Source organism: Myotis daubentonii, chromosome 11, assembly GCF_963259705.1.
Source record: "Myotis daubentonii chromosome 11, mMyoDau2.1, whole genome shotgun sequence".
Taxonomy (NCBI): domain Eukaryota; kingdom Metazoa; phylum Chordata; class Mammalia; order Chiroptera; family Vespertilionidae; genus Myotis; species Myotis daubentonii.
Genome location: NC_081850.1, coordinates 4040896 through 4066267, shown reverse-complemented (window position 1 = coordinate 4066267; position 25372 = coordinate 4040896). Strand labels below are relative to the sequence as shown.

General features: G+C 44.9%; 1 protein-coding gene across 6 annotated transcripts in view; it reads right to left on the bottom strand.

Annotated features, from left to right (window-relative positions):
- Nucleotides 1-17945, bottom strand: part of AUH (AU RNA binding methylglutaconyl-CoA hydratase) — a 181138-nt gene extending 163193 nt beyond the window's left edge. For 3 of the 6 annotated variants that reach the window (XM_059656335.1, XM_059656336.1, XM_059656338.1), the window contains exon 1: nt 17646-17943. In XM_059656335.1, the coding sequence (XP_059512318.1) occupies nt 17646-17901 (256 nt within the window). In that variant the 5' untranslated portion in view covers nt 17902-17943. Of the gene's footprint in view, nt 1-17645 lie in introns of all 6 variants that reach the window. The other 3 variants (XR_009447564.1, XM_059656337.1, XM_059656339.1) reach the window with 3 other exon arrangements.
- Between the last annotated feature and the right edge of the window lie 7427 nt (nt 17946-25372).

Here is a 25372-nt window from a genome sequence, read left to right as displayed (position 1 = left end):
TACAGAAGGCCTCTTGTACTTTGTTGAAGCTATATTTTCTGGAAAGTAAGAGTGTGTTTAAAATGTGTTCATAAATGTCAATCTAAGAAATGCTGGTTGTTTACTTTTTCACTAAAGCTGGTTATTTGTGAATGGGTAGGAAGATTTGTGAAAGTTGTAGAAAAGTCTGTCCAGTGACTCAGGACCTGATCCCCCTGATGTCTGAAGGGACCCCTTCTCTCCGAGTGAGCTAAAGCAGCCGCCCAGGCTCTCCTGTGGCTAAGGTCTTTAAGTTGGAGCCTAGACATTTCTTTATTTCCACTGCTCATTCACAGTCCTTGACTCTATCATTGCAAGCCTCACAGGTCTTCCTGCTTGGCATTTAGGACCCTCTCTCCCCTTTTCTAGCCTTCTTAAAGGTCATACCCTGTGAAAGAAACTGAGTCAGGAATGATCCTGTAACACAGGGAGATAACAAAGCAGACCAGGAGGCCAAGGTAGCGGCTCAGAGGAAGCCCCTGTCTCCCCAACTCTTAGCTCTACCTCATATAACACCCTAATACACTCCAGAGAACCTTAGTCCCTATTAGCTCTTGGGGCCACTCAGGAAGATCCATGGTTAAAATTTCAGGGCAAGTATATCCTTCCCCAGGGACAGGCCCGTGATATCTTTGGGGCTACTCACAATTCCCTATATATAGGATGCAGACCGCTTCTACAAATCCTAACACCCCCCACCCCCCACCCATCACATGTCCTAGCCTAGCTCCCTACTGCAAGATACCCCCAAAACCTGTTCTACTTGTTACTCAGTATCTCCCCCAGGACAGGGTACACCTCCTCCTTTCCCTACTCATCAGGCAAGGGGCCAAACCCCTGGACAAGACTGGCAGATTGACTGCACTCACTTATCCCCCATTAAGAGAACCAAGTATCTCTTAACCCTCGTAGACGCCTCCTCAGGCTGGGCAGAAGCATTGCCCACTGCGTCTGAAAGTCCTCCGAGGTCACACAGCTCCCATTCAGCTCGTCATCCCCAGATTCGGCCTCCCCACCTCACTGTAATCAGATAATGGACCTGCTTTCACATCTCAAATGACTCAACAGGTCTCCTCCACTCTAAACATCCAGTGGAACTTACATGCCCCTACTGGCCCCAATCTTCAGGCAAGGTAGAAAAAATTCCTTAATTCAGTCTCACCTAAATTAACTAAATTAACTCACAAAACTAAAGAACCTTAAACTACTCTCCTACCTCTAGCCCTTATGCACATCAAGGCAACCCCCTTCCTTAGTCCCTTTAAACTCATGTATGGAAGACCCTCTTATTAGGAAACTTCCCTTCCACAGGGACCCCTCTAGGGGCTATGTCGCCATTTTATTTTATTTTTTAAAATTATATTTGTATTGATTTCAGAGAGTAAGGAAAAGGGAAAGAGAGAAACATCAATGATGAGAGAGAATCATTGATTGGCTGCCTCCTGCACACCCCCCACTGGGGATCACAACCTGGGCATGTACCCTTGACCAGAATCAAACCCGGGACCCTTCAGTCCACAGGGGGAAGCTCTATCCACTGAGCCAAACTGGCTAGGGCACTATGTCTCTATTTTAAATCTTGTGAGACAATTACTGACAGAACATGCTGATCAGGTCCTCCCTTGACCTTTTACAGGAGACATCCCCGCTACTCCTCTACAGCCAGGGACTGGGTCCTCCTAAAGGAAATCCACTTGTTAAATAATTTACAGCCCCGATGGTAAGGCCCTTATCAGGTACTCCTAACCACCCCAACTACAGCTAAACTATCGGGGCATACCCCTTGGTTCCACCTTTCCAGATTATAACCCATCCCTGGAACACCACCATCCCATGGGACGAGATTTCCCTCTTTCTAGATCCCAAACATAGGCTTTCCCCCGATTGGGGTAATCCCAGCCCTGGAAGTGTGGCTTAGTTCTCCTTCTCATCCTATTCCAACACTCCTCTCCTACACCCACAAGGAACTTTCTCACCTTCACTCATCTCAAATGAACACTTAACTTTACCCACTGCCTCCTAAACCAGACCAATCCAACCTTAGCCAGGAACTGCTGGCTCTGCCTTTCCCTCTCCTCTTCAGCGTATGCCTCCATCCCTAACCCAACCAAGAGACGGAATCAGGCAAAAATCACTCTAGCTTATAAAAAGGAAAAGGGAACTGTATTTCTTGAAAAGCCAGACACCCTTCTAGGTAATTATCCTGCAGCCTAGGCATCAAGCCTCCTTTCATTTCCATTCTTATATTCAGTCTCTTGCTAAGGTAGCTCCTTCCTCCATCCCGGTCACAGGTCCTATCACTCTACACACCCTACTAATCGCCCAAACCCCTTTATGCTTTACAAGGTCACAGGGCAATATGGCAATAGGCCATCTCCCATCATCAGCCTGCAATACCACAGTTAATTTAGAACTACCCAATAGCCATTGGTCCGAACAGGTTAACTACCAGGTCTCCCCGGAAGCCAATGGTTATTTCCTACAGCTTGTCTGCATGATCAGGGATTCTTCTTCCTCTGTGGAGAAAACACATACATCTGCCTCCCGACCAACTGGGCAGGAACCTGTACTCTCATCTATCTCTCATCCAATGTAGATGTAGCCCCAATAATCAGTCTTTACCTATCCCAGTAACCCATCATAGCCGACACAAAAGAGCAGTCCAGATAATCCCTCTCCTCAAAATCCTCGCAATCACAGCAGGTGTCGGGACTGGCATAGGGGCCCTAACCACTGCTCTATCATATTTTGAAATCCTGTCTCAGGACCTACAAGAAAGCCTAGATGACAGTGCCAAAAATTTAGTTCAAATTCAGGATCAGACAGAATCACTAGCAGCTGTCACCTCCAAAATCTGGAGAGAACTGGACCTCCTAACTATGGAGAAAGGGTAGGTCTATGACTCTTTCTAGAGGAATGATGTTGTTTTTATGTCAATCAGTCTGGCCTGGTCAGGGATGCCATCCAAAAATTAACAGAAAGGGCCACAAAGATTAGAGATCATCAATCAAATTCATGGGACTACTGGCTAAAGAATATTAACTGGCATACCTGGCTACTTCCCTTCATAGGACCATTAGCACTCCTATTTGTCATCCTCATTTTTGGCTCAGCTATTCTGTGCCATTTTTCATCTTTCCTTCAGGACCACTCTCGCGCCTTCACTAACCAGTCTCTCGGGGAAATCATACTGCTGCAACCCCTCGCTCCAACCAGGAGGAATCTATACAACATTCCAGTCGACTACAATCAAAGTCTACCCCCTATGATCTCAATGTCCCTCCTCAGCAGGAAGTAACTACAGAAGATATGACCTTCGTCCCTATTCCATAAAACAAAAAGGCTGGAATGTTAGGTCTGATCAAATAATTGAATCAATATCCCCTACTGTTGGCAGAGCTCAAGAGATTTATCTCGGTGCTGTGGCCGATGCAATGCTGTGAGCACACTCCAGCAAACATGCTTCCTTGGCACATCAGGAAGTGGCAACACCCGCCTGACAAATCTCCAAGAGCCACCTACTCTTAGCACCGACCCTCACGCCCATTGGATAACACAGCAAGCGTGTCCCTATTGTATTGGCTGCTTACCCCTTTATATACGGCTGTACTTCCTCAATAAACTTAGATCTGTGTCTCTGAACCTGGTCTCCGGAGTCGTGCATGCAAACGCCCCAGCGCGTTGGGCTCCGTCGTCCTCACCCCCGAGGGACTCCTGTTCCACCCTACCCTGGGAACTGATCTTTAGACCACTTCACAATGGACATTCCACTTGCTAAGACCATTATCCTTCCCCTGTGGACCTTCTCAGGATCTAGACCCACCCAGAGAATTCTCTGCCCAGAAAAAGCCCACCTAAGAGTCCTTTTAAATCTGACTCCTGGTCCCTGGCCAATAGTCATGGCCCCATTGCAGGACCTGCCACTCAGGAGAAGAAGAAGAGAGCCAATGAGAGAAGAGGTCACCTCAGGCTAGATCCTATCCTTACAGTCCTGTGAAAAAAATAAGGAATTATCAGTGAAGGAGGGTTAAGTCATATAAACACACATATGCAAGCAGGGGGGAAATATAGTTTCGATATCTTTGGAGATCACACCAAAAGTGAATAGGGCTAGAAGCTTCGAGGCACAAGCTGCAGTCTAGTCAAGAGATAATAGGTCTGGCTGAGGTTAGGAGAGTTCCAAACTCTGTGGGAAGTATCTACTAAGTGTTTGGCTTCAGCAAGTGGATGAAACGAGATGACAGAACCATAAAAAACACAAAGTGGCGGGGGATAAAGTTCATGAGTTTGGTCTTGAATTAAAGTAAATGTGAAGTGCCTCTGCGACATCCAAGTTGATGTCAACTCTAAGGATGTAAGAGAGGGAAATGGCAGTCTCACTGAGTCCATCTTGTACTCGCCTGCATCGCTGCCCTGGCCTTCCGGCTAACAGCTCCTGCTTTCGACATGCTGATCATCAGCGGAATTCTGCCTGGGACTTGAGTTTTTACAAAAACAATCCTTCCCACCTTCCCTTCCCTTAACATAAAAGAAGCCTGAACGCTGTACTTTCTTAAAATTGATTTGGGATTAAAACTCTCATCTTCTGAATTGGCAACTTCTCGATTAATAAACGTTTCCTTACTTCAAACTCTGACATGAGTTTTGGCCTTTCCGAGCTCCAGGCACAGGAACTTTGTATTGCTGTGCTTCTGAGCTAAGAATGCGGGTTCTGAGATCTGCCTGCTGGGGTTGAAATCCCAGTCTGCCCCTTACTGGCTGTATGACCTTTGGCTAGTTATTTAGCCTCTCTGGTCCTCAGTGTCTTACATTGTTGAGGAAGATGCTAGTAGTTCCAAACTCTGTGGGGCTATTGTGAGGAGCAAATGATCTGGTATACACAGGGTGGGGCACAAGAAGGTTTACATTTGTGAGTACACAAAATTCTCATATTATTGTTTATTAGTTATTGCATTATTTTCCATACAAACAGCTGTAAGCTTACTAGTGCCCCAGCTGTACATATAAAGCTTACAGCATAAGTATTCAATTACTTTTGTCCTTTCTAGCAGGTAGGGACAGTAAGTGTTACCATAATGCATGCTAGATACAATACTGTTGACATTATTACTAACATGTAAAGTACCATCAAAATGCTTTTACCATGGTTAATTATAGCAGTGTTGGCCCCAGGTTTGAGGACTGATGTTTTGGGTATATCCACATCAAAGAGTTGGAAGTTAGCTCTGTAATTTAAAATGAATCATCCAGTGCCAAACAATTGTACCTTCAAATGTATCAATGGGTTACTATTACCCCAAAATGGAATGAACCTTAGTTTTCTTCAGCAGAGCCTGTCATTCTTTGTTTTGTAATTGTCCCACTTTATTTCACAATTAACAGCTTCTAAGGACGCTCAATTATCATGCATCCTCCTCATCTAACCTAGCCAAAACAGGTTTATTCAAACTTAGAAAAAATTATACATTCATATGCTAACCTTAAATCCCTGTCTTAGGTTTCCCTGCCTTTTCATAAAACATCACTGGTGAATCTGTGACAAGTTCATTACAACTTCAACCCCGCTCTACAAAGCTCACACAGCTGAAAGATGAGCACAGAGACTTAGCTGGGACTTTTTAAAAATATACATGAATATATTTGGCTTGTACAGAATTAAAATTATACACACAAAGTGAAAATCTCCTTCCCTGAACCCTCCCACTATCCTCCCCAGAGGTAGCCTCAGTAATCAGTTATGGAACCTCCCAGAAAATGTATCTGCACACAGAAACACAGAGCTGTACTACAGTTTGGGCTGTTGTTGCTATTTTACATAAATGGGGTCAGTATTTTCTGTCAGTGCTATTCTACATAACTCATTCATAAATATTTCTTTTACTTACTTAATTCAATCTTAAAGATCTTTCTAGCCGTGGCCGGTTTGGCTCAGTGGATAGAGCGTTGGGCTGCGGACTGGAGGGTCCCGGGTTCGATTCCGGTCAGGGGCATGTACCTTGGTTGCGGGCACATCCCCAGTGGGGGGTGTGCAGGAGGCGGCTGATCGATGTTTCTCTCTCATCGATGTTTCTAACTCTCTATCTCTCTCCCTTCCTCTCTGTAAAAAATCAATAAAATATATATTTAAAAAAAAAAAAGATCTTTCTATCTCCAGACATTTCTTTAAATCATAAAATTCTGTGACATGGATTTCCATTAGTCTCCTTTTGAGCATTTAAACTGTTACTAAATATTACAGTGCTGCAATAGGCATCCTTAAAGATTTCTTTTTCTATACCTGCATAAGTATTTGCCTGGCAAATATCAAGAAATGAACATTCTAGGTCTGGGAATTCTTAATTTTGCAAATAATCCCCCAAAGAGTCCCTATTTACTGCCCGGCCAAGCACCAACACCTCCGGGGCCACGTTAGGAAAATGTAAAGGAGCATCGTGGGCGCCTCCAAGGCTGGGTCCAGGGCCGGCGGGTCTGACGGTGACATAACTAAGGGCCCTTTGTACATTAAAGAACATAAAATTACATCGATACAATCAGGGACAACTGTGAACATGAGAACCTTCAGAAATTTACAAAGGTGGGAAATACTACATTTTCTCTCCAATTATGTGTATAACCTACACAAGGACACTTCCTTCCCCTCATATTTGAATTTTTATATTATCAATAATGCTGAAAAAATACACAAAATGAACCTAATATTAAGATCAATTCAAATATGTTTAAACTACCTCTACATTGTACTGAGACACAACTGTGCCAACAAATTATTCTTATATTACCCACATTAATTTATTTACAAGGATGTACAGGAAAAAGGTCACTGGAACTCAGCTTCTACAGGCCATTTAGGTGTATCTGTGGCCATTCTTGTGTCTTACTTTGGATGGAACCACCAGATTTTCTTAGACAAGATGCAAAAGATACACTGTACAAAATCTAATACATTGGGATGCAGAAAATTCCAACTCTACACACAAACACACAAGTACAAGCTTGTTGCCCTAAAATCAGGAATTCTGATAAATTGTTTCACATGGTATCCATCAAAAAAGAAAAGTTAAAGGCAGACTTAGTCTAATTACATTTACTGCATTTTCAAGTGTATTACTGATAAGAGAGAACTTCTATCTGACTTGGTGTCAATGAGAAGTGAATCTTATAATTTACTTTGTTGCCACTCTCTCCCAAGTCCCAATAGAAAATTCTGACTCAAAGTTATTTAAGTAAGGTACAGCTCATTTGCGAGAATATCATATTTGTTCCCTGACTCTCTAAAATTCATCTTGGCATAATATCCCTTTTCAATTCAGGCTACTGTCTCAGTCTCTCACCATATACAAATTAGTCTGGTCTGTTATTTTTAACCCAATATTAGGGGAGAGGGGTAGTTGGTTTTTTGTTGTTATTAGTTTTATTGATTGATTTTAGAGAGAGGGGGAAGAGGAAAAGAGAGGGGCGGAAAGTAAGAGAAAGAGAGGGAGAGGGAGATATAGATTTGCTGGTCCACTTATTCATGCATTCATTAGTTGATTCTTGTATGTGGCCTAACCAGGGATCAAACCCACAACCTGGGCATATCTGGATGATGCTCTAACCAACTGAGCTTAAGGACCCAATATTCGTTTTTATTCTATTAACTATTTATGCCATCTTTTTTGTTATTTTCCTCTACTTCTTGTGTTAAATGGCTTCTGGTCTTCTCTCTTCTCTTTAATCTTAACTTATTTGTATTTTAGTAATCATAGCAAAAAAAACTTACATACTAAAATATGTTGCTTTACCAAAAAGTACCTTCTTGTGTTTTCATTATATTTAGGCATTTTTAAAAATTACATATGAGAGTAGCTTACATTATCTGTACATTGCATTTCCGGTCAATAGAGGGGGGCTCATAAAATGTGCTATTAAGAATCACTTGTCCAGCCCTAGCCGGTTTGGCTCAGTGGATAGTGCATCGGCCTGCGGACTAAAGGGTCCCGGGTTCGATTCCCATCAAGGGCACATGCCTGGGTTACGGGCTCCATTCCCAGTAGGGGGCCTGCAGGAGGCAGACGATCAATGATTCTCTCTCATCATTGATGTTTCTATCTCTCTTTCCCTCTCCCTTCCTCTCTGAAATCAATAAAAATATATTTTAAAAAAAAAGAATCACTGGTCCATCCAACACTTAATATTATAAATCTCTGATAATACATGGGAAGATAATGTCATTTATATCAGGTTTCACCCCATTTTCTGAACTAAAGTTTAATTAACTAAGTTTAATGACCATCTGTCATTTCTTTTGTGAATTAACTGGTCTTTTTTGTTTGACTACCTACTCACAGAGTGGTCTTTTGCATTTTGACTAATTTTTTACATTACAAATATTAAGTCATTATTTATTAAGTCTTTTCCCTATCACTCACTTTTTTAATTCAACTTGTTTATGGTATTTTGTTGCACCAAAGTTTTAAATTTTATGTAGTATATCTTTGTTTTTGTAACTTTGGGGCTTAGTATCTTCCTTAAAAAAGATTTCCAATGAAAACATATGTCTACACAAAATCCTGTATCAGAATGATCAGAGAAGCATTACCCAAAATATTCAAAAGATGGAAACAACCCAATGTCCATCACCTGCTGAATGGATAAACAAAATGTGGTCTATACATGCATTTGGCAATAAAAAGAAATAAAAAACCGTTACGTGTACAACATGGATGAACCTTTAAAACATTATGCTGAGTGAAAGAAAATAGTCCCAAAGGAGCACTGTATAATTCCATTTGTCTGAAAGGCCGTGAGGAGGCAAACTGAAAGGGACGAAAGTTAATTAGTGGTTGTATAGAGCTGGCAGAGATGGAGGGATTGGGCAGTGAAAGCTAAAAAGTGTGGAGTTTCTTTTGGGGAGAACAAAAGTATTCTATAATTGATTGTGGTGAATACAGAATATTAGCAAATTTAACAAGTTTCCTTATTTTGTCAATGCCTTTAATGAGAATGCTTTAGTATTTCACCATTTAATATGTTTGCTATACATTTCCAATAGCTTTTTATCAAGTTGGGGAAATTTATTTCCACGTTCAAGTTTGTATTTTATTTTATTTTTTTTAATATATTTTATTGATTTTTTTACAGAGAGGAAGGGAGAAGGATAGAGAGTTAGAAACATCGATGAGAGAGAAACATCAATCAGCTGCCTTCTGCACACCCCGTACTGGGGATGTGCCCGCAACCAAGGTACATGCCCTTGATCGGAATCGAACCTGGGACCCTTCAGTCCGCAGGCCGACACTCTATCACTGAGCCAAACCGGTCAGGGCCAAATTTGTATTTTAAAAAGATCACTCATGTAACAGTGTAGAGAATATATTAGAAAGAAAGCAAGAATATACGAGGAACGACAAACCAACATCCCTAATGAATATAAAGGTAAAAATCCTCCAGAAGATATTAAAAAGCCAAATCAAGCAGCACATTTAAAGGTTGATACACCATAATTGGATCTATACCAATCAAATATACCACATTAACAGAAGAAAAATGTTTTTAAACCATGTGATCATCTCAACTGACAAAGGAAAATAACTAGTAATAGAAGGGACTTTCTCAACCTCATAAAAGGCATTTATAAAATGCCACAACTAACATCATACTCAATGATCAGACACTAAAGGTCTTTCCCCTAAGATACGAAACAAGATAAGGATGTCTGTTTTTACCACTTCTATTCAATATTTCACTGGAAATTCTAGCCGAGGTAATTGGGCAAAAAAGGAAAGGGAAAAGGGAAAAGGGAAAAGGGAAAGGGAAGGAAAGGGGAGGGGAGGGGAGGGGAGGAGAGGGGAGGGGAGGGGCAGGGGCAGGGGGAGGGGCAGGAAGGGAAGGGATAAGAAAGAAAGCATCCAGGTTGAGCGGGAGAGAGAAGCTACATTATTTCTAGTCACAGATGACATGATCTTATATAGAGAAAAGTCCAAAGAATCCACCAAAAACTATTGGAGCTAATAAATGAACTCAGCAAAGTTACATGATACAAGATCAATATATAAAAAGCAGCCATATTTCTAAACACTATCAACAAACACTCCAAAAATGAGATTAGGAAAACAATTCAATTTCTAATAGCATCAAAAGGAATAGAATACTTAGGAATGAACTTAATCAAGAAAGTTCAAGACTGTACACTAATAACTATAAAATATCACTTAAAGAAATTAAGACCTAAATAAGTAAAAAGGTATCCTGTGTTCATAAAAGATTTAATTGTTAAGAAGGCAATACTTCCCAAATTGATCTACACATCTCTATCAAAGCTCCAACTGCCTTTTTTGCAGAAATAAGCTGAAAGACTTATTTGGAGGATTTTATTTGGATACTTTCTGATTTCAAAACTTATTACAAAGCTACAGTTATCAAACAGTGTGATACTGGCATATGGAGAGACATATAGATCAATGAAATTGAATTAAGACTTCAAAAATAAACACTTTTAAGGTCAATTGGTTTTAGACAAAGATACCAAGACCATTCAATGGTGCAAAAATAGTCTTTTCAACAAATAGTGGTGGGACACTAGGTATTACTCACCCACCAAAGAATGGATTGGACCTTTTCCTCACACCATATATAAAATGGATGCAAGACAGAACTGTAAGAGCTACCACTATAACACTCTTAGGAGGAAACATAAGTATAAATCTTCATGATCTTGGATTAGGCAACAGTGTCTTAAATATTACAACAAAAGCAGAAGCAACAAAAGAAAAACAGATAAATCAGACCTCCTCAACATGATCTAGAAAGTGATAAAACAATCCGCAGAATAGAAAATATGTGCAAATCATATATCTGATATAGGGTTAATACACAGATTATATAAAGAATTCTTGTTACGCCGAAACCGGTTTGGCTCAGTGGATAGAGCGTCGGCCTGCGGACTGAAAGGTCCCGGGTTCGATTCCGGTCAAGGGCATGTACCTGGGTTGCGGGCATATCCCCAGTAGGAGATGTGCAGGAGGCAGCTGATCGATGTTTCTCTCTCATCGATGTTTCTAACTCTCTATCTCTCTCCCTTCCTCTCTGTAAAAAATCAATAAAGTATATTTTTTTAAAAAATTTAATAAAAAAAAAAAGAATTCTTGTTACAATAAAAAAGACAAGCAAACCAATGGAATGCTGAGCAAAATACTTAAATAGGTATTTTTCCAAGGGAAATCTACAAATGCCCAATAAGGACATGAAATGATGCTAAACATCATTTGTTATTAGAGAAATGCAAATCAAAACCACAAGGTGTCAGTTCACAACCAGTAGAATGGCTATAACAAAAAAAAAGTGGGAACAAATAGTGTTGACGAGGATGTGGAAAAACAGGTACCCCTGTAGACCGTTGAAAATGTTAAATGGTGTAGCTGCTGTGGAAAAGTTTGGTGGGTCCTCTAAAAACTGAACATAAATTTACCGTATGACCCAATGATTCTCCTCCTAACTATCTACTCAAAAGAAATGAAAACATGTGCTCAAACAAATAACTGTATACAAGTGTTCAGCAGCACTATTCATAACACCCAAAAAGTAGAAACACATAAAAAGGGAGTACCACTCAGCCACAGAAAGGAATGAAGTACTGATACATGCTATAACATAGGTAAACCCTGAAACATAAGGATGACAGAAGCAAGATACCTAAAGCCATCTATTATTTGATTCTATTTCTGTGAAAAACCTGGTACAGGCAAGTCCACAAAGACAGAAAGGAGATTCATGGTTTCTGGAAACTGGGGGGAGGGGAATGAGGAGGGATGACTAAGGGCCATGGATTTGCTTTGGAGGTAATGAAAGTAGTCTGTAATGACAGTAGTGATGGTTGTACAACATGGTGAGTAAACTAAAAACCACTGAAGTGTACACTTAAAAACTTCAGTGATAAATTTTCTGTTATATGAATTTCATCTCAATTTACAAAAAAAAAAAAAGGTATGCTGGGGGTCACCAAGCAAAAAGCTCCAGCAGAGGTGCAGAGCGAGAGCACAGGCTCTGGGCTGTGGAGTGGAGATGGGAAGACGACCGCTTCTGGAGACACTGAAGGCAGTGTCCCCGTGACTATCACAGTGGCATTACAAGCCTATCTGTGGTCCATCTACAGAGGAAGCACTGACTAAGTCATAGGAGAACAACATGTAACTCTCATAAGTTTTTATGATGTAAACTAAAAGTTACAAATGACAGAAATTGGAAGGTAGAAGATGAAAGAAATAAGATAGCAAACATTTCCTTTTCTCATCTTACATAGAAAGGAGTCCAGATACTGTCTGTAAAAATAATTGTATAGATAACACAAATAATAAAGACAGTGAACGAAATTATCATTCACAGCAAGGACTCAAGAGATGTTTAAAGTCTTTACTTTTGATGAAAGGGCCTGAAAGTGAAGGTTGGCACCCTTCCACAGTGTTTTTATTTTATTTTTAATTTTACCATATATATTAACTTTATTTGAAAATTTTTGTGAACTTCAATAATTTAACAATTATTACAACAAATCTCATCAATGCCTCTATCAATAACTGACAGATCAGCAGGCAGAAAATCAGGTAAGGGTATAGCTGAGCTGAGCAACACCAATCAATTATAACTGAAAACTAGATCTAACTGAATATAAACTACTGCAGCCAACAACAGAATACACATTCACCAACACAGATCACATTCTGGGCCAAAAATACACCTTAACAAATTTAAAACAATAAAAAATCATATTGAAGTATGCTCTTAGAAATCAGTAACAGACAGCTAGAAAATCTCAAAATACTTGGAGATTAAGTAAAGTACTTCTGAACAGCACATAGGTTAAAAAAAGAAAGAAAGAAAGAAATCTCAAGAGAAGTTTAAAATATTTTAAATACATGAAAATAAAAATACAACATCAAAATTTGTAGGTTATAGCAAAAGCAGTGCTTAGAGGAAATTTACAGCATTGATTGAATGCACATATTAAGAACCATCTACAATTGATAATCTAAGCTTCCACCTTAAGAAACTAGAACAAAAGCAAATTAAATCTAAAATAATTGAAAAAAGAAAAAATCAGCAGAAAACAATAAAACTGAAAATAGAAAATCAGTAGGAAAAGATGTAACTCAGTGGTTGAGCATGGACCAAGGAACTTGGAGATCTTGATTGATTCCCAATCAGGGGTCAGGGCACATACCCAGGTTGCAGGCTCAATCCCCAGTAGGGGGCATACAGGAGGCAGCCAATACATGATGTTTCTCTCTCATCAATGTTACTCTCTATCCCTTTCCCTTCCTCTTTCTAAAAATCAATAAAAAAAATTTTTAAAGCTAGTTCTTTAAAAAAATCAGTAAATTGATAAGCCTCTAATCAGGCAAACTATGAAAAAAAGAGAGAGAACAAATTACTAATATCAGAAATGAAAGTAGTATCATCATTACTGAATTCCATTGATGTCATATGCATAACAAAGGAATACTATAAACAACTCTATCCCACAAATTTGGTAACTTAGATGAAATGGGAGAATTCTTTGAAAGAGACAATCTACCAGAACTCACATGAGAAATAGATAAATTAAATAGGCCTATATCAATTAAAGAAACTTAATAAATAATAACTTTCCAAAACAGAAAGCATCTGATATACATAATTTTACAAGTGAACTCTACCAAAGCATTCAAAAATAAGTGATATAATTTCTCTGTAATCTCCTCCAGAAAACATAAGCAAAAAGGAGCACTTCTAACTCATTCTATGAAGCCAGCATTACACTCATACCAAAACCAGAAAAAGGCATCCCAAGTACGAAAAACTAAAAACCACTAGCTCTCATGAACAGAGATGCAAACATCCTCAACAAAATACTAGCAAATCAAATCCAGAAATGTATAAAAAGAGTTACATACCATAACCAAGTGGGATTTATTCCAGGTACACAAGACTGGTTCAATATTTGAAAACCAATTAACATAATCCATCACATCAACAGGCTAAAGAAGAAAAATTATATGATCATTTTAACAGATGCCAAAACAGCATCTGACAAAATTCAAAATGGTGAAACACTTAGACTATGAATAGGTGGAAGCTTTTTCAATCGGATAAAGGGCATCTCCAAAAACATATCCTCAGGTAAGGCTTAAGAAAATGAAAAGACAACCCACACAACAGGAGAAAACATCTGCAAATCACGTACCTGATACAAAATCTGCATCCAGAATATATAAAGAACTCTCGAAATTCAGCAATTAAAGGACAAACAAACCAATTACAAATGGGAAAGGATTTAAGACATTTCTCTAAAAAAGATACACACATGGCCCATAAGCACATGAAAAGATCCAAATCACTAACCATTAGGCAATCCAAATCAAAGTCACAATATCACTTTACAAGCACCAAATATAATAAAAAACACAATAACAAGTGTTGGTCAGACTGTGAAGAAACTGAAGCCTTCATACCTCACTAGTGGGAATGTAAATTGCTGCAGCCACTTTGGAAAAGTTCCACAGTTCCTTAAAATGTTAATCATAGAATTACCATATGATCCAGCCATTCCACTCCTAATGAAACAGATGTTCACAAAAATGTGTACATGAATGTCCTAAGCAGCCCTGTTCACTTTTCCACTAAGTAGCAACAACTCAAATGTACATCAATGATAAAAGATAAAATGTGATAGCCCTAGCTGGTTTGGCTCAGTAGATAGAGCATCTGTCTGCTGACTGAAGGGTCCCAGGTTCGATTCCCGTAAAGGGCGCATGCCCCAGTTGCCTGCTCAATCCCCAGTAGGGAGTGTGCAGGAGGCAGTCAATCAGTGATTCTCTTTCATTATTGATGTTTTTGTCTCTTTCTCCCTCTCCCTTCCTCTATGAAATAAATTTTTTAAAAAGATAAAATGTGATATATGCATACAATTAAATGTTATTCAGCCATAAAAAGAAATGAAGTACTATATAACTATAACATGGATGAACCTTGAAAACACAAGGTTAAAGAAGCCACAAAAAACCACATATGATGATTTCTTCATATGAAATGTCAGAGTAGACAAATGGGTCTTATTTGGGGCAGCAGGACTGCGACAACGGGCAGTCAAGTCATTGCTAAAGAGAACAGGGTTTCTTTTTGCACTGATAAAAATGTTCTAAATCTGGATTGTGGTGATGGTTGCACAACTCTAAATACACTAAAAGCAAGTCTCCATTTTGAATTTCATGGCATGTGAATTACATAATTAACATATATAATTATGTAATTTTATATAGCTACATATATAATTACGTAATTCACATGCCATCATAAGAAAACATGAGACCTCTGCAACAGTCCACCTGAGAGACGATGCTGGCTTGGACAAGAGCGGTACTGATAACGAAGAACATAGAGAAAAGTGGAAAGATTTCAAAGACACTCGGGAAGACGTGAGCATCTAGAGGTGAATAAGGAGGAGAAGCAGGTACCAAGAGTGACTTGCATTATGCATTTACTTGTTTGCTCTGTTTCTGCCAGGAGTTGTTCCAATAAGGTTCATAAAGATGACGTTTGAAATGGGTCACGATGGTAAGTAGAAGCATGCCAGACTGGGAGACGGTAAGGGGAAGGGCGAGGTCACTTCACTTGCATGCCAAGCAGAAAAACACAACGCGTAGCTGCCGCTGAAGGGAGAGGAGGCCCTGTGAAGGCTGCCAGCTGTGGGGACTGCAGGCAGGGGAAGCCACTAGAGGTGTTCACCTCACCAGAGTTCATTCTTGGCCTTCAGAAAAGGGAAGTCCAGCACCAGTGTAAAGAACACACTGGGAAGAATGGTCAGCTGGCTTACACAGGAGGCTGTTGCCCACGAGCAAGAGAGGCCTTTGTAAACCATGGCCCGGACTGAGCCGGCTGGACAGCGCTGCGAGCACTGGCCGCTACAGAAGCCGGTTGCACAGCTTGTGCGTCCACATCCCATTAGAAGCAGGGACAAACAGCTAGCGGACGAGGGCTGGTGGATCCGTGCTGCCCACCGCCCCAGCCTAGCGGCCGACGGGACAGGGCGCAGCCGGGCCCCTCTGACACAGAGGGCTCTGAGCTTCCTCGCGGGCTGCCCGAGAGCCATTTCGGGGTAGCCGCTCCGGGAAGCAGGGGCCCAGGGAGACCTCCACCGCAGCATCCCTGCCCTCATGTTTCCTTTGCCCCGCTTCCTGCCGGCTGCCCCGGAAGGCACAGCATACTCTTGCCCATCCCTCGAGGAAGCTGGGTCAATTGTCTTAAGAAACCATGATGTCCTAACACCTGATTGTACAGGTTATCTGAGGTAACTAAAATATCTTAATTACTAAATTGTCTTGTATGCTCCCATTTCTTTTTAATCCATCTGGATCCTAACCTATGGAATTTCCAGGCATTTTATGAAAACTCACTTTCAATTTGAGTTCGTGAAGTCCTAAGGATGAAGAACTATAGGACACAGTGCCTATGACTAACGGCACATGCACGCCTTTTGTATCGAATGTACTGTTGCTACACCTAACGGAGTGGACATTCCAGTGAGACTAAGCTAACCTTAAAGGCTTTCCAGCTGACTCCCCCAGGACCCCACCCACCAGGCCACACCACAGGCAAACCTGCCTTATTCTTCCCCAAAACAACCCACATGTTCATATTCCATGCCTTGTCTGTCTGAAATGCTAAACAAACTCCAGAGCACCTACTGGTCGCCAGCTACTGAGTGGGCAATTTACATTACCATTTAATCTTCACAGCAGCCGCACACAGGTGGGATTATGCTTCCTGTTTTATACACAAGAAAGTTGAGGCACAGAGGCGTCTGCCCAAGAACCCTCCCGACTGTCCATTCCACTGCCCGGTAAGGAACGCCAGGAGCCTGCTCCACCTGGCAAAACCCCCGCCTGACCCTCAGAATCTCCCCCTCAAAGGACCGGCCACATGCCCCCTGGGGGTCTTAGAGCCTGTGCGCGCCCCAGGCCGTCAGAGTCAGCACCGCCCGACCCTCGCCGCAGCCACCGCACTGCCAGGGGCTCGCGCTTCCGCCGGAGCGGGTCCCGGTCTCAGGGAAGTGCACGTCTAACTGCACGGCCAGTCCCGGGCCGACTGCTGTCACACCTCTCAGACCCTGAGCCTCCCCGCGGCCAGGGGCGGGGACACAGGCTCGGGGCCGCCTTCCACAGCCGCCTCCCGCGCCGAACTGAGCCGAGGCCAAGGCCTGTCTCCTCCGCAGGAGGCAACTCAAGGGCACCACCCGCACCTTCCGCACCTTCCGCGAGGGGTCCCCCGCTGAGCACGGCATCGGAGGACAAAATGTTCACACCTGCTTACCTGAGCGGGAGAGTGCCCCCAGCTAACTCCCTAAGGCAGATGGCGGGCTGTCCGGGGCAGCGTCACGGTAAAACCCTCCCGCACGCTGCAGGGCTCTCGCCGCGCCCACACTCCCCTGACCGCGCTCACAGGGAGCGAGTGTCAGCCGGCGCTGACCGCGGCCGGGCCGGGCCAGGGCGTGAGCGCTCGTCGGCCTCGGCGCGGAGGGGACCCCGACCCGGCCGCTCAGCCGACAAGGACGTCGCCCCCACACTCGACCCCGCGACCCCTTCCTAGGGGCGCCGGCCGCCAGCGCCGCCACGCACCTCGGTTCTCCTCCTCCAGGTACCGTACCCGCAGCTCGTCGTCCGTCTTCACCTCGGAGCCGTAGCCCCGCCGCAGGGGCAGCCCCCCGGCCGCGGGCGCCCGGCCCCGGGCCCAGATCGCCGACCCCAGCCGCGGGCCCGTCAAGGAGGCGGGCAGCCTCCACCGAGGGCCGAGCGGCGCACAGCTAGCGGCCACCAGTCGGACGCGGCCGGCCTGCCAGGCGCCCAGGGCCCCGGGAGCCGCCGCCGCCGCCATGTTGTCTGTTTACGGCGTGGGCCGCAGGCTGCCGCCCCACCCCCGCCGCGCGGCCTGGCCCCGCCCCCAGTCCGCTGCGCCCGGACCAATCGCCGCGCGCGCTACGCCCCGCCCCGCCCCGCGGATTCGCCCCGTCCCCCGCCCCGCCCCGCCCCGCCCCGGCCGGGTGACAGCGTTCCAGGCCCGACTTCCCCGGCCCCGGGGTAACCCCGGAGTGAAGGCGTGTCCGCGGAGACCGGGAGAAAGTGATCCTCCGCGGCTGCGGAACAGTGGGGAGCCGGTGGCGTGGGAACTCCCCGCAGGGAGCCTCCTCCCCGCGCACCTGGGCTGTGCTCTGGGCTCTGTGTTCTGTCCCCTTTGGCTCACCGTGCAGCTCTGCGTGGCAGCGGTTTACTGTTCATGCCCTGCAGAGCCGCGCTACCGGCTAACGTGCCCGTCCACGTACGCGGTGCTTACTGCGTGCAGTTCAAAATAGCAGGAGCCCTTAGCCCGCCTGCCCAAGCTGGTCAAGAGTGAGGCGCCGTCGTATAACATCAGGGGCTCCCCCAGCCAGATGCTGAGGGCGCTTAGAGCAGATGGATCCTTCCTCACCCAGAGTCGCTAAGATCGATGTCCTGTCCAGGTGCTCATCAGAGCTTAGGATTTCCTCCTCGCTACCTTTCATCAAATCCCAGCCGAGAAAGGTGTGCTTAGGAATATTGTTTGAAAAATATGCTGCTCCGAGTATACTCCCACGGCCACACAAATTTCTGCTATTGCACATTGACTACATTTTTTGGTTTTCGTGAATTTTATTTTTCAATTACAGTTTACATTCAGTGTTATTTGGTATTAGCTTCAGGTGTACAGCGCCCGCGGCGGGAATGTTGTTGAGGGCTCTGTTCATTCCATCTTCTGTAAAATGACACTTGTAAATCTCTTTTGTAGTTTGGGAAAACTTTGCTTCCTCTTGTATCTTTTGCCTTGTCTGATAATCATGTTCACTTTAACTGCTAGGAAACAATTTCACTTATAGCTTAACTATTGCAATTATTATAACTAATTACTTGTTTTAGTTGCTAATTGTTTTGATATCTTTATGTTGGCTTATCAGTAGATTGTAAATTCAAATAAAGGAGTTACAGACCACCTGACAGTGCTATTTAAATAACATAACCTCAGAAAGTACTTGCAATCAACTAGGACAACTTCAGAAAGATAATCATCGATTGTTTGGGTTATATTAGAAATCAGAGTAAGCCCTGGCCAGTTTTGCTCAGTGGATAGAGCAACAGCCTGCGGACTGAAGGGTCCCAGGTTTGATTCCAGTCAAGGGCACATGCCCAGGTTGTGGGCTGGATCCTTAGTTGGGGGCGTGCAGGAATCCGCTAATCAATGAGTCTCTCTCATCATTGATGTTTCTATCTCTCTCCCTCTCCCTTCCTCTCTGAAATCAATAAAAATATGTTTTTAAAAAAAGAAATCAGAGTAAGGACTGCCTATGGTTTTGATGGGCAGAGAGCCTGATGGGAAAACTCAGCTTAGCGACACTAGCCCCTTCCCTAACAGTTGTGAGTCTGGTCCTCACTGAAAGTAGTCATGATGATATCCTGGTGTATGAAGACAATTGATTGTTAAAATGTAATGTAATCACCATGACCATTACCATCCGTCAGGAGTGACAACAAATGGAGAATTGCCAAACATCAGGATAGACAGATGGCTTTGGATCCCACCTTCATAATTGCTTCACTTTGGGACATCCATAGATTATTTAAATAGTCCATGCTTCCATTTCTTCATTTGAAAAATTGCTAGAATGAGATCTGTTTCACCACACAAATTCTTCAACTTCAGTTTCTTCATCTGTAACATGGAAAAGATTATGCCCATGTTATAGGATTGATGAGTAAATATGTAACGCACTAGGCACCAGGAATGAGAGCAGAACAGATAATGATACGCCGTTTATCAACTGACTTCTTAGTCTGTTCCAAGCATTTAGGTATGTTATTTTATTTAATGTTTAGAAAACTTTGAAGGTATTATTACTATCCCCATTTTGCAAATGAAAACACTGAGATTAAGTTATTTATCAAACCCTGCAGCTAATAATATATCTGATATATCTGACTCCAGTTCCTCGTGTTCTTAATCACTGTTTTGCAGAGCCTCTCAATAAATGTTAAGGTGTCCAATAAAATTGAATTCCCTTCAGTTCCTTTCTACTTTTTAGTAAAGGATGTGAGCCAGGAGCAAAGAATGTGAGCCAGAAGCAATGAGTGTCCATTTGGCGGCGGTGTTTGGCGTATTCAACACTATTAGTACCACCTGCTACAGGTTTTTTGGGACCCTTGCCTCTAGCCAGCTCTCAGCTAACAGTCTTCTCAATCTGCCACACCCTTGATGTTTTCCTAATGCTTATTTCTATGTGATATTTAGTGTGTGTTTTAGGATGGCCAGCACCGAACTCCTGGAGTACAGCCTGAGTGGCAGAAGACACCCCTCCTAGAACGCAGTTCTGTGCACAGAATGCTCAGGAGGACGTAGGTGTCACTGGCAAAATAAACACTTATCAACATGTTGCCAACCACAAGCAGAGAGACAGAATAGCTCAGCAAAGACAATGAGAAGAATAAAGCAGAACTCTGGGCTTTTTGAAAAAATGAGCAAATATTTTAAAACTATCTTCCTTCCCTGGCTGGTTTGGCTCAGTGGATAGAGTATTGGCCTGTGGACTGAGGGGTCCCAGGTTCGATTCTGGTCAAGGGCATGTACCTTGGTTGTGGGCACATCCCCAGGAGGGGGTGTACAGGAGGCAGCTGATCGATGTTTCTCTCTCATTGATGTTTCTGACTCTCTGTCCTTCTCCCTTCCTCTCTGAAAAAAAATCAATAAAATATATTTTTTTTTTAAAAAAAAAAAACTATCTTGCCTGAAACAATCAAGGAGAAAGTAGTATGGTAGGGCAATGGCTGGGCCACTGTGTCCGAATTCAGGCCATCACCCGTGAATGTGAGGGAGAGACTGTGAACAGTCGGGCGCAGTTGAGATGCCTCTGCCATCTTCAACATGGGCTCCCATCTCCTGTGTCTACAGTGGCTGCTCCCTGCCACCAGCAAGACAAGAAAGACGAGGGGAGCACCCAGGCCTGTCAGGTGGAAGACCTGGAAATGGCACCTGTCCCTGTGGCTACTTCCCACACACCACAACCAGCAGCAAAAGGGGCCTAAGAATGTAACCATGTGCTGCTGATCATACACCCAGCTTCCATTTTATTGCTACATGCAAAGGGGATTCCATGTATTTAGGAACATAATCTGCCACACACACTTGACTTTTTATTTTTATATGAAATTTTGTGAATACTAAGATAAAAGCTCACAGCCCTAAAGTCTGATAAGTTTTACAAGAAATAGCTGTCCTTCCATTTGAGCTATCTGAGAATAATTGCTAATTATATCTTCATAATTGACAAATAATATAAAAGATAAGCTTATGAAACTGTGTATACAATTACAACCACATTAAATCTCTGAGGGTATACATGTATGGTGACACATAGAGACACTTGCAATCTATGTGTTCTATATTTTAAAAAACAATTTCAAAACTACATGTGCACAAAGATAATAATCAGATGATACTATCTAATCTAATAAAAGAGAAACATGGTAATTGGCGTACAACCGCTACCCTGCCCATTGGCTAATCAGGGAGATATGCAAATTAACTGTCAGCCAAGATGGCGGCCGGCAGCCAGGCAGCTTAAACTGAACATGAGGCTTGCTTGCTTCAGTGACAGAGGACTCCAACGTTCCCCGCCTACCTTGCCGGCCTCTGAGCCTGCAGTTTAAGAAACATTGTAACGAATATAGATGCTTTCAGTGAGCTGGGATCTCAGAGCTGGAGTCAGAGCTGAAGTTATACATTGTTTTGATTACCTACTTTCAGCAGCGGAGGCCTAAGAGCTGGAGCCTCAGAGCTAAAGCTGGCCCAGAATTTTTTAAAAAAAGAAAAAAAGGAGCGGTTTGGAGCTTCCGTCACCCACCAGCCTGAAAACAGCCCTCAGCCCCTCACCCAGACTAGCCAGGCACCCCAGTGGGGACCCCCACCCTGAAGGGTGTGTGACCAGCTGCAAACAGCCCTCAGCCCCTCACCCAGACTGGCCAGGCACCCCAGTGGGGACCCCAAGCCTGAAGGGTGTGTGACCAGCTGCAAACAGCCATCATCCCCTCACCCAGGCTGGCCAGGCACCCCAGTGGGGGCCCCCACGCTGATCCAGAACACCCTTCAGAGCAAACCAGCCAGCCCCACCCATGCACCAGGCCTCTATCCTATATAGTAAAAGGGTAATATGCCTCCCAGCACCGGGATCAGTGTGACAGGGGGCAGCGCCCAAACCCCCTGATCACCCTTGCGCTCTGTGTGTGACAGGGGGCGGGGCCAGAACCTCCCTATCCGCCCTGCTCTGTTTGTGACAGGGGAAGGAGCCCCAACCTCCTGATCAGCCCTGCTCTGTGCCTGATACGGGGGAGCTCCCCAACCTCTGATCGCCCTGCGGCTCTGTGTGTGACAGGGTGCGGCGCCCCAACCCCCCCCACCCACCCATGGGCCCTGCTCTGTGTGTGACGGGGTAGAGCCATAACCTCCTCATCGGCCCTGCCCTGAGTGTGAGAGTGGCGGCGCCCCAACCCCCTGATCAGCCCTGCTCTGTGGATGATAGAGGGCGGCGCCACAACCCCCACCCCTCCCATGGGCCCTGCTCTGTGTGTGATGGGGTAGAGCCATAACCTCCCCATCGGCCCTGCCCTGAGTGTGAGAGTGGTGGCATCCCAACCCCCTGATCGGCCCTGCTCTGTGGGTGATAGAGGGTGGCGCCCCAACCCCCTGACCCGCCCTGCTCTGTGTGTGACAGCGGGCGGTGCTCCAACTCCCCTATCGGCCCTACTATCTGAGTGACAGGGGGGAGCTCCTCAACCCCCTGATGGGCCCTGCTCTGTGCGTGACAGGGGGCAGCGCCCCAACCCCCTGATCAGCCCTGCTCTGTGTGTGACAGGGAGTGGCACCGCAACCTCCCCATCGACCCTGCCTTGAGTGTGACAGGGGCGGTGCCCCAACCCCCCAATCGGCCCTACCCTGAGCGTGACTGAGGGTGGCATCAACCTCTAGATCCGCCCTGCTCTGTGCATGACAGGGGGCAGCGCCCCAACTCCCCAATCGGCCCTGCTCTGAGCCCGACCAGGGGCTGCACCTAGGGATTGGGCCTGCCCTCTGCCACCCGGGAGCAGGCCTAAGCCAGCTGGGCGTTATCTCCCGAGGGGTCCCAGACTGCGAGAGGGCACAGGCAGGGCTGAGAGACCCCCCTCTCCCCCCGAGTGCACAAATTTTTGTGCACTGGGCCTCTAGTTTACACTAATAGTAGACAAATATGTAAATTGACCAGGCCTCTGTGATACCCCACAGCCAATCAGGAGGGAATATGCAAATTAGCAGGGCAAAGATGGCGGCAGCCACAGAGTCAGCTGGAGCTGGCGGGAGGCTTGGTCGCCCCCGGCAACAGAGGTAGCCAAGCTTTCCGCCCACCTGCACCGGCCACTGATGGAGGGGCCTGTTGGCAGCGGCCACGGAGCAGGCCAGAGCGAACAGGAGGCTTGGGTCGCCTGGGCTGGCTGCCGAGGGAGGGGCCTGCAAATGGCCCTCAGCCCCTCACCCAGACTGGCCACACCACCATCGGGGTGAGGGTCCCCTCTGGGGGGTGTGGCCAGCCTGAAAACAGCCCTCAACCCCTTACCCAGGCTGGCCAGGCCCTCCAGCGGGGACCTTCACCCCATGGGGGCGTGGCTGGCCTGCAAACTGCCCCAGCCCCTCAAACAGCACCATCCCCAGTGGGGACCCCCACCCTGATCCAAGACACCCTTCAGGGCAAACCAGCTGGCCCCACCCATGCACCAGGCCTCTATCTATACTAATAAAAGGGTAATATGCTAATTAGACTGGGAGACCTTCCAGGAGACCTTCCAGACATTCTTCTGGACAAAGCCATGGTGGCAGGGCCGAGGTAGAGGCGGTTAGGGGCCAAGAGGGGAGGGCAGTTGTGGGTGGTCAGGCCAAGATGGATGGCAGTTGTGGGTGGTCAGGCCGGTGGGAGTGGCCATTGGGGGCAAGAAGGCTGGCAGGGGAGGGCAGTTGGGGGTGAGCAGGCTGGCAGGCAGAGTGGTTAGGGGCAATCAGGCAGGCAGGCAGGTGAGCGGTTAGGAGCCAGCAGTCCCAGATTGCAAGAGGGATGTCCGACTGCTAGTTTAGGCCCAATCCCTAAACTGGCAGTCGGACATCCTGCATAGAATCCCAGATTTGAGAGGGTTCAGGCCAGGCTGAAGGACAACCCTCCCATGCACAAATTTCATGCACTGAGCCACTAGTGTATATATATATATATATATATATATATATATATATATATATATATATATATATTATCTGTGCAATTTAAGCAAAACACTTATGTATTAAATAGTCATTCTAAATATTTAAAACTTTAGTTCAAGGTACAAAAAATGGGCACAATTTTACTCATGCTCTATTCCCAAAATAACAATTATAACACTAGTCCCTGAATTTCTTTGGGTCTCTTTTTAATGCTTTTCTATACATTCTTTAGCAAGTGTTCTCTAAGGCTCTGTAGTGGGTTTACTTTCCAGAAGGCCTCCCTTTCCACCTACCCTGAGTACTCATCTCTGAGTGTGAATGGCAAACCCAGAAAACCACATCTCCAAGGCCTTGGAGGGTTCCATGAGCCGCACCAGAGGACCTCGTCTCCAGAGAAACATGGTGCCCTGAAGAGGCCTCTGTGACCAGACACTGCACCCCACCCCCACCAAGACTATGTAGGGCCCATTGATGGGCCCTGGCCACACCCACTGTGCCCTGACTTCCTGCACCCAGGGGCAGAGAGTAGTTGTTGCACAGATTAGGCAACCAAAGCCTTAAGTCACTGAGAGTCCCACAGCTACATGTTATGGAGCTGAGACTTACTAGTAAACACTGGACTCTGGAATCCGGGTTCTTAGTTATTACTGTGTCTATCATCTGCTTTCCACAAATGATCATCAGGGCTTCCCCCTACCTGTCCTCACCCCTGCTCCCAGATGTGGGAAATTTGATCAATCCCCTCTTATACTCTGTTCGGAAACTCTACCCTCTTCATTAGGTTCTTTGTGGTCATGATTTCCCAGAAATGGACAACCCCACTGTTGCAAATTGTATGTGTGTGTGTGTGTGTGCTTGCGCGCACGCACACACGCACACACGCACACACGCACACACGCACACACGCACACACGCACACACGCACACACGCACCAGACTCTGAAGATACATGCCATCATAGTCTGGGATGGGAAACACAGGGACATTCGGGAACAATAGTTAAAGGATATGTGGCTTCTTTGTGGGGTGATGAATATGTCCTAAAATTGATCGTGGTGATTAT